Here is a 9867-nt window from a genome sequence, read left to right on the forward strand (position 1 = left end):
ACCCCCAGTGTTTTTTGTGAAGACAAGCCAGATTTGATGAGGAAGCTCGAGAGTATGCAAGGAAATGAAGTTTTAGTGCAATATTCTTGATATGAAAAGATATATAAGCTAAATGGCACCAGATTATGTTCAGATTCTATGTATGCATTTGATTTTTAAATAAACAACTTTCTCTCAAAACTCTTCATTTGGATTAGATTGAATGACTTTTAATAGAGATGCGTCTTATACTGAAACACATTAATATTGTATCAAACTATGAATTCACACTTTCGTTAGTTGACCACAAAAATCTTCGGTCATATGCCTGTAGACCATATTTGGTTTTATTACTTTTAGATGGCAGCAACTAACAATATAGCCAAATAGAAGTCTATGAAAAATATTGTTTTTATTAAGAAATCTAGTATACACGATATTATTCTATACTTTTTGTTTTTTGCCAAAGGCTTGACTTCCACTAGATGCCAACTTTCTTTTCTTTCCTTCCTTGCTGAAAAATTCCTTCTTTCTTTCACGTTCTTTCTCTTTTCGAAGCTCTTCAACTTTGGCGATCTTCTTTAACTTCTCTTTAAATTTCTCATCCTTCTTGGCTTTTCTCTTCGAATCCTTTTCTTTCCTGATAGTGTTGATCTTTTGTATCAAGTCTCTAGCTTTCTTTTCTTCACCTCCTAACACAACAGCACGCTTACTCATGTAGGTTTTCTTCTTTTGCGGCTTCATTGCATGTATCTGTGACTTGAATGGTAATTCAGCTTGAATTGATTTAGGTACTTTCAATGGATTAAACCTTCTTTCGGCTCTTTCTATCTTCTTGTATTGAGAATCATTATTCAATGGGGTAGGAATATTTGCTTCAGCCCTAACTTGTCCAGTAAGTCTCATACCTTTCCATTCAGATTGTCTTTCAATTAACAACGAGGTCACAGGATTATAGAACTTCTTGACTTTCACTGGATACCAGGTTTTTAAGAAGATAGTATCTGACATTAATATTTTATCTTCAAAGGTAGCTCTGAAATAACCATCAGGTTTTGACAATGCACGCTTAATTTCACCCCTGATACCTGACACTGTTCGGATCTGAGCACCTTCGAATTTAGCAACCTCCAATGAATTTGAAAACATATCTTTGATAAAAGCAGTGTTTCGGAAAATCTTGTAAGGATACCCAACCAATTTCAACTTTTTGACTATTTCAGTGCTGGCATTCAAATCCTCAATAATACCTGTAGCTGCAACTCTAAAAGCTCCTGTTGTAGAACCATTGTCAACAAGGTTAAATCCAACGAATGTTGTGTTAGGAGCAACCAATGGCCCATAGAATGAAGCAAAACAATAAGCATGTTCAGGAGTATACTTCAACATTCTGTTTCTAGTTCTAGAATCACTAGTTGTATATATTGGCAATGTTTGGAAACGACGCCATCCCAATGATAGAATCAATGGATCTTGTGATTTTAAGATTTTCTTGTGCCATCTGTGTCGTCTTATTCTGGCATTCATGATTCCAAATCTGGATTCTGTGTTGAGCAAACCACCCAAAATAAGTGGATACAGTGGATCGAAGTTGTCAATAAATTCACATGGCATATTCTCAAATACTATCTTTACATATGAACCAGCACGATAACCTTCAATTTTGATACGCAAATCTGGAGTCATTTCCTCATATTCTGCACGGTTGATTTCCAATTGCTTGGCCATTTTATTTTTCTGAAATTCGTACCAAGTTTCTGCCTCTTCTTCAGGATCATCTGCTCCGAATTCTCGGTCTTCTTCCTCTTCAAATTGTAATTGTAATTTTGCTTTCTTGGCGGCATTCAACTGTCTTTTCTCTTCAGTAGTCATAGACTCTTCGTTTGGATCTTCAACACCATTGTCTTTCTGCTCTTCCGCTTCAAAGTCAGCAAAATCATCTTCATCCTCAGAATCGGATTTGGTTTGTGGTTTTTCACTCTCTTCGTCACCATCATTATCACCGGCTTCCAAATCTTCAAAATCACCGTACAATTCTTCGTCATCGTCATCTCCGTTATTGCCACCGTTGTTTTCATCTCCCTCCACATCATTCAGAGAGTTCAAATCTGGTGCAGTCAACAAACGAGCCTTTAAAAGTTTATACCCATTTTCATATTCATCATCACTTGAACTATCATTATTCTTATCGAATTTAGCCTTCAAGACTTCAAGCGAAGGGAAACTAGGCTTGGAAAGATCCAAATCTTCGTGGTAATTAAGAGTCTTCTTTTTAGTGAAGAAAGTGTCATCTTCGTCGTCAACTTTTCGAATATCTTCCTCTTCCTCATCATCAGTTTCTTCATTTCTCCACTTCTTTAAAACATCTAATGGATCTAAAGTATTCAAATATAACAACTTGTTAATATTCCATCTTCTTTGCACCGACCCTTTTAATTTGGTAGCTGCAGACTTATAGTAATCTTCGTCCGATGATAAACTGGAGTCTTCTTCATATTCTAATTCATTCTCACGATATTTGTTATTGGCTCCAAAATCTACCTCGACAGTTCGTGGAACACGCAGGTTAGCATCATCGTCATCACTTGATAAATCATCATTATCTTCGTCCCCTGAAACAACACCATCGAATTCATCATCTTCAGCAATAGACTTTCCATAAACTCTAGCTTTTCTCAAAGTGGAACGACCTGTGTCAACAACCTCTTCGTTGTCATCTTCATCGTCCTCCTCATCATCATCAGATTCATATTCTTCCACCTCATTTAATACTTTAGAATTGGAGAACAATTGTAATCCTGAATCCTCTTCTAATCTTTCAGCCATAGTTTTAGTAACTTCCTGCAAGTCAGTGACAAGTTTTTCACCTTCACCTTGAATCTCATTTGAATCTCCTGAATTCTTAAAACTCTCTTTACCGATGTCAATATACACGGCATCCTTATCGACCAAAACACCTCCAACATTTGACATTGGTGCATAAATAATCTTTTGCTTGTCTTCCAATCTCTTTCTACGTCTAGTAGTTTTGGCAACTTCACTTCCTGACTCACTCGCATTTTTCAACTTTTCTCTTTCAATTTCTTCTAAACGTTGCTCAAAGTATGGTGTTGGACAAGGATCAGGTAATTTTTCAACAGAACTAGCATAATAATCACCAACACCGGCTATATGTACGTGAGCATTTTCTGATGGTAATGGTGTACCATGAAGATAACCATATACTGCTACCTTACGGTCACATTTAGGATTTTCTGCAATTAATTGAGGATGAGTCAAGTCAGTAATTCTATCACCCAATAAGTATGGATGTTCATTTCTCCATTTCAAAGGTCTGAATTTCATCACAGAAATGAATCTCGACAAGTTTAAAATCTCTCTATCCGGATAACGACCATTGATGACCCCTGATAAGTAAAACAATTTAGCCCCCTGGTAAACTTCTGTCCAAAATCTATGCTTTAACCTTTTCTTACTAGTTCTTAAAGTCAGTTGTGATTTGAACAAATCCAAATGTGTAGCAACACCCAATACTCTTGGCATACCGTGGTGTTGAGCAATATTCAAGAATTCCATAGTTTCCATCTCCAAACCATAATTACCGTCGATTAACAACAAAACCAAATCTGCCACCTTGGCAATATCAATCATGGAGTTCAAGTCGTTGTTAACTTCAATAAAAGTTAATCTTCTCCTCTTACCACTGACTACAGTGACTGGTCCATTGATTTCCGATAATGTGGTTTTAGTTAATCTTCGAATCAATGACTTGATCAAAGTAGATTTACCTGTACCAGGAGGCCCAACCACCGCAACAATAATAGGTGGTGGGTCATCGTCAGGTGTTCTATCGACCATCGGAACATGCAATTTCTTTTCATTCACATCGTGAGATCGTCTTGCCATACGTTCCAATTTTCTTGGAGCAGAAACAGCAAACGCCTTCTTGTTCTGTCCATCATTATGCAACTTTTTCTTTGCTCCAACCTTCTTTGATCCACCTCTATGAGCTTTGTTACTTTGCTGTTGTTGATCCATCGTGTAGTTGACAATGCAAGAAGTGGTACTGAAGTAGATGGTTTCTGATACAAGTTTCTTCCCTTACTTTACTTTTCTTAGTTTTTCTTATTTTTTTTTTCCTACTTTTTTCCCTCGTTACCTCATCTCAACTTTCGCTATGAATTCACAAAACAAAATGAAAAAAAAAAAACATAGGAGTCACGTGCAGATGTGCGAAATATCAACAAGACAATTCGCAACCTTTTCTTTATTTTTCGTGTTTCTCCAGTCATTTGATATGTTCAAAGAGACCTATAGCTTGATACCTTTCAAATGATACTAATATTCCTCCTACTATGTATGATGTCATCTATTTTTTCCAAATTACTATACAACCAAGACCATAAAATTTGCAATCCCAAGCAACAGACACCATTTTTTCCTTTTACTGGATTCAAGATAACACGGCAATACAAGATATCTGGTTATACATTACCAGTATCAATGCATTTCATTACCATCTCCCACTGTAACCATGGACAGGTAGACTATCAAAAAGTTATAAGAACTGACTCTAGTGGGAATATTGATTGGGATAAACCATTTTGCATGCTCAAACCTAAATTGGGAGAAATGCTTACTCTACCAGCAAGCGATGTTATTGGGGATCCCGAAGAACAAGATAATGACGAGGAGAATGACGAGTTTTTTGTTGGAGTATTTGGATTTATCATGTATAAGGGTAAAAAAATGTCTAGATTGTTCCGGAAGAAACTTGATATTCAACTTGAGAAATTCACGAACGGTAGATGGCTTGAATATACTGGCAAAAACAAGTATTATCATCATAAAGATTTGATGTCAAAGGATCCACAGTCTTCGCTAGAATGGGAGTCTAGGAATTTGGTTTGTTATAAAATGGCAAGACGAAAGAAGTATGCCAAACGCAAGATTGATTTTTTCATGCCCCATACGTTTGTGGGAGGGTTATTTGAATGTATTCTTCCGATGGATCTTAAACGACAGATCTTTCATCAATTCACCTCCCTGGATTTTGTAATTCAACAAATCAGGATTGAATGTGATCCAAATTTATCACGACCCATATCACCTCTCATAGCCGAGGATTCTACCACACAATGGTTTGAAAACAAGTTGCACAACGTTGTGAATCCCGGCATTATTCAAACTATCCCGTATTTAACGACCCTGACTCCTTTGAACTTGAGGTTTTCAACTAGTGAAACCCCTGACATGTTCAGAGACTCGTGGGCAACAAAAATTGAAGTGAATGAAAACTACATATACCGTGAAGCCGATTTACACTTAATAAGTAGGGCAATAGCTTTATCTGCAGACTTGTTGAATAAACTCATTTCTCCAATTGACTTCAATCTGTTGATTAGACTGTACAACAAAGCAAGTGAAAGAGAGAATCCTAATATTGAACACGATGAAGATTTCCTTCAAGGAATTAAGTGGGAACAAAAAGTCAATTTGTGGCTTGCAACCATTGACAGGAAAATTTCAAATAAAATCTTGACTCAGATAGAAGGCTTCTGGAGTAACATTGAAGATTAATTAACCGATTTTCATATATTTATAGTGGATATTTTTACTTAATCTCAGTAACGGGATTTAAACTCTATATGTTTGCTTGACACAATACATGATGAAAAACAGAAATAGATTCCATGGTTGGAAATTCCGTTGCACTCAGATGTCTATGGTGGCTATATATTATCCATTGCTCTCAAAAGCGTCCATCCTGCGACAGAAAAGGAAATCCATATACTTATATTGCTTGTTATTCACTAATAAAACTGCATACCTATGTCCAATCTTTTAATACCTTTTCCCAATCTGCTGAATGATCTTGTGCGGCAATACCCAAATCAGCTAATTCACCATCAACAAGCTTGTCCAGTTTTTGTTTGACGGATGATTTTCTTTGGAAAGAAGTTCTATCATCCTTAACTGGAGCAAATCGGGCATCTGGATTCTTGGATGTCAACGACAATCCGATAAATACTAAAACTAAAATCAATAAAACCAAACTAAATGCTGCATTCAAAATGAAAAACACCCAACCCATGATAGAACCAACAGCAGCTGGTTGGCCAAAAAGATCACTGAAAAACATGAAAAGGAAACTGTTGATACAGTTCACTATCGCAATCAAATAACTAACAATATTGGTAGGCTTGTTTAAGTATGGACCGGTGTAAATCAAGAAAGTCGTATATGCCAAATCGGCCACAAATATTGGAATAACAGAAACTTTACCTCCTATACCATTGTTACCTTGACAAAATGCAATGAATATTCCCTTGAATACATTATATGACGTGAGGACGACACCAAACCAGTATTTGTCCGCGTGGAACATGGTATAACAGAAACCATATCTGTCTAAAATCTTGTTATCACCAAACAACAAAGCAGCAGGATTGTTAAACTTCTTGGCTGATTCTCTACCAATCTTCAAGACATTTATATATGACCATACCAAAACCCCAAGTAATAATATAATAAACAACACAGCCAAAACAACAAGTGCTGGGGAATCAACTTGTGTAAATTCCCATAATGAAAAAATCACCAATTGTGTTGAACCAATGGCGACGTATCTTAATACTGAACCCTTGATGACATTGTGGAAATGGCCACGGAAGACATTGAAGCTTCGAGGATTTATTTTCTTGAAACGTGTCAAAAGTATCACTATTGATTTGATCAATACGAGCAAGACAACCATCAAGTATCCAATTAATGCAAACCAAGTGTACCCAGTTGCAACGATGGATGTTGGTTCGATATGAGAATTGTACCCAATTCTTTTGATCCCTCTCAAAACAATCAAGTTTTGATTCGAACGCAAACTGTAATCTAATGTTCTTTTAGCAAGTCCAGAAATATAGTCCAATGATCTCTTGTGTCTCTGCACCAATATTTGTTTAGTACTAGAAATGAAGTAAGTTGTTGGAGTACCACCTGTCAGCTGAACGTACCATCTGAAAATATCTTGCATAAACTGAATACGAATCAATCCCATTGACCATGCTAAATTTTCGGACCAGGAACTGGCAATTGGAGGAACTCTTTCAACAGCTTGCATGGAAACAACGACGACACTTTGAAAATAAAGGAAAAGTGACATTGAGTTAGCTGAGATGTGAGATGCAGCATTGGAATTACCAAAGGTAGACAACATAGCTGCCACCAACAATCCCAAACCAGCTATACAAGCGGTGGCCCATTTAACCCCCGTTTGACTGATTGTTTTACCGTTGGAGAAGGAGGATTGAATACACGACAATTGTTCCCCAGAGTCTCTATCTTTGACAATAACCTTTACGACGGCGTCAATATCAGGGACCTGGTAGGCAATTCCTGGAATCTGGTTGGTGTACTCAGAACTGATATATTGAATGGATTCAACCTGCATTGTACCAGGGTAAATAGGACAGAATTGTTTCCAACCTAAAGAGCACATATCGACATCCTTCTCAATGATAAGGAAACCATATGCATAAACTTGAATATGACCAATGACATAAGCACTAATGTCTGTAGTTAAATCAAGTGAGTATTTCAATGATCTATCGTCGGGATTGAATGTGACGTTGAAATAACTTGGCGAGATCTGGGAATTATCCATACAAGTGACTAAGGATGTGGCCGAAAGTTTTCTTCTCGCTTCTGCTGTAGTTATCAATCCCGATAATAGAATGGTGAAAAGCGAAAGTAATGTGGCTGGCAACATTGTGAATAGCTAGTGACTGTTATAGTAGTAGTAGTAGTAGTAGTGATGATAATAATAATAATAATACAAGGTCGACGTAGTAAACCAGTCCAATGAAGTTTGTTTATTTATAATAAATAGATTCTGTTTCTTCTGTTTAATTCTGAAGGATCACGATGTGTTCCCTGTAACGTTATTCTGGTACTGGAAATAGTGAGTGTATGGTGATAGTGGTGGCGGTAGTGGTGATGATGGTAATTCTAGCTTAGATCAAGGGTGCTGGGGTTGGAACAACAAAATAATAAAACTACTACTAGCAATAATAATAATAATAAATAATTATAAAGATCGTGAAAATTTGAAATTATTAGAGGAACGAAATTTTTTTTTTTTTTTTTTCCTTTGATTATTTGATTCCTGTTTGACAAATGTGAGATTTTCTATGATGTAGGCAATTCCCCCTACTATAACCATGTGTGTGTATCAGTATGGGTGTATGGGTGCGTACGTGTCCCATTGGCTGAGGGAACAAAAAGCACCGAAGAAAAAAAAAGAAAATAGAATTTCTTTTTTTTTTTTATTTCTTGATTTACCTTTTGCACACGACACTCCTTAATTAGTTTCTATTTTTATTACACATGACTATAGATATTTATAGCAGTATTATTATTATTATCAGAACATCTGATGGGCATATTAAAGGAAATAATGAGTTGAATAATTATTACCTTAACAGTAGTCCAGAGCAGTACTTGCAAACATTTCCCATCATCATCTTTTCCAACATGTAGGACCCTCGTATTTAGAGAATGTGAAACGTGACTTTGGCTGTTGATTCATAGCGAGAATCGCGACTTGAATTTTTTTTGGTTTTGTGTCGTGTCTGCTTTGCCTCCTTTTCTTGTGTGTTTGTTTTGTTTATATGGCAGACGAACAATAGGAGCAACAACAACAACAACAGTAACAATGTCGGTTCTAATACACTCGTGTTACTACAAGTTTCTCACTACGATGATTCTATTAATTCCCAGGCACAGGGATAATGAATTCTTGGGGTACACATTGCACCAAAGATATTTTGAACTGAAAAAGAATATATACAAAAAGTAGTACTTGTAGAGAGTCAATATTAATGACTATTTTACTCTTAATTGAGGGCCTATAACCATGACTGTAAGCTAATCCAACAGCCTAAATTAGAGACAGACTAGGTATTCACAGAGATATTTCAGTTTACAAAGCAGTGGTGCTCATCGATTTCTGTTTCACAATGCAAGTATAGCATTCGCAGGGTTATACGATATCGCTTGCAACAATTCATAAACAGCTTGTTTTCCAAGTTTCTACAGCACTTCCGTTATTAATATTTTCTATTATTCCAGTGCTTGTATTTAATTAGTCATGTTAGTTTGCTGGTAATGAGATGCAGGGCTTTTCTATAGCTGGGTATGGCGGATAATAGGACACGAGCTCCTTTTGCAAGCAGAACCACGGGCAGGAAGGATGCGAGTTTTATTCTTCCCTTTCATACATTTAACCTCCACTTTAAAGATCAAAGTAAGAAGTATTATTACCAGAACTATTTCAATTGCACCTCTCATACGATTCAATCACTGGAAAAAGAGGGGTTGAACGGAATTAATCTGGGAAAATGTACAATCCCTTCCTCTATTTGACTTTAGGGTCACTTCCTCTAGCTCAATATTTGTTTGGTACTATAGTGTCTCTCTTTAACTGAAGATGATAAATACTTTTCAAAACTTTATTACGTTCTGCTGGTACTTTCCCTTGGTCATATCTTGATTATTCTAATTGAGTTTTGGTTTCTTTTGTGGACCGACATTTTTGTGGTTGATTTTATTTCTTTTGGCAGCAAATTTCACTATTGCAGCAACTAATTTCTTTATTTAATTTGGTACAGATACGGACACTAGATCATTACAGTAATTTGTTACTATAGTTAATTGAAGAAAATAGAAATTGAAATTAAAACATAGTCCATAATCACGTGGTTTGCTCACGTTTGTTATCCAAAAGATCTGAAGACCAGCTTCTAATTTAGAGCCAACCGTACATCAGGGGACAGCAAAGCAAGCGTTGAAGGTACTAAATCAAGCATACTGAAAAGTAATACGGGTTTATTC

At 36.4% G+C, this 9867-nt stretch overlaps 3 protein-coding genes across 3 annotated transcripts; 1 reads left to right on the forward strand and 2 right to left on the reverse strand. All coding sequences in view use genetic code 12, as the record gives it.

The window, feature by feature from the left end:
• Window positions 1-423: 423 nt before the first annotated feature.
• On the reverse strand, window positions 424-4017 carry BMS1 (GTPase; the record flags this gene model as incomplete). Its single annotated transcript, XM_002549681.1, has 1 exon — window positions 424-4017. One exon carries the CDS (start codon window positions 4015-4017, stop codon window positions 424-426), a length of 3594 nt encoding a protein of 1197 aa, XP_002549727.1.
• A 294-nt stretch (window positions 4018-4311) lies between these two features.
• Window positions 4312-5559, forward strand: CTRG_04025 (uncharacterized protein; the record flags this gene model as incomplete). Its single annotated transcript, XM_002549682.1, has 1 exon — window positions 4312-5559. The coding sequence occupies one exon, from the start codon at window positions 4312-4314 to the stop codon at window positions 5557-5559; it is 1248 nt and encodes a 415-aa protein (XP_002549728.1).
• Window positions 5560-5809: 250 nt separating this feature from the next.
• On the reverse strand, window positions 5810-7744 carry FLC1 (putative flavin adenine dinucleotide transporter; the record flags this gene model as incomplete). Its single annotated transcript, XM_002549683.1, has 1 exon — window positions 5810-7744. The coding sequence occupies one exon, from the start codon at window positions 7742-7744 to the stop codon at window positions 5810-5812; it is 1935 nt and encodes a 644-aa protein (XP_002549729.1).
• Between the last annotated feature and the right edge of the window lie 2123 nt (window positions 7745-9867).

The sequence above is a fragment of the Candida tropicalis genome, assembly GCF_000006335.3.
Source record: "Candida tropicalis MYA-3404 genomic scaffold supercont3.5, whole genome shotgun sequence".
NCBI classification, from domain to species: domain Eukaryota; kingdom Fungi; phylum Ascomycota; class Pichiomycetes; order Serinales; family Debaryomycetaceae; genus Candida; species Candida tropicalis.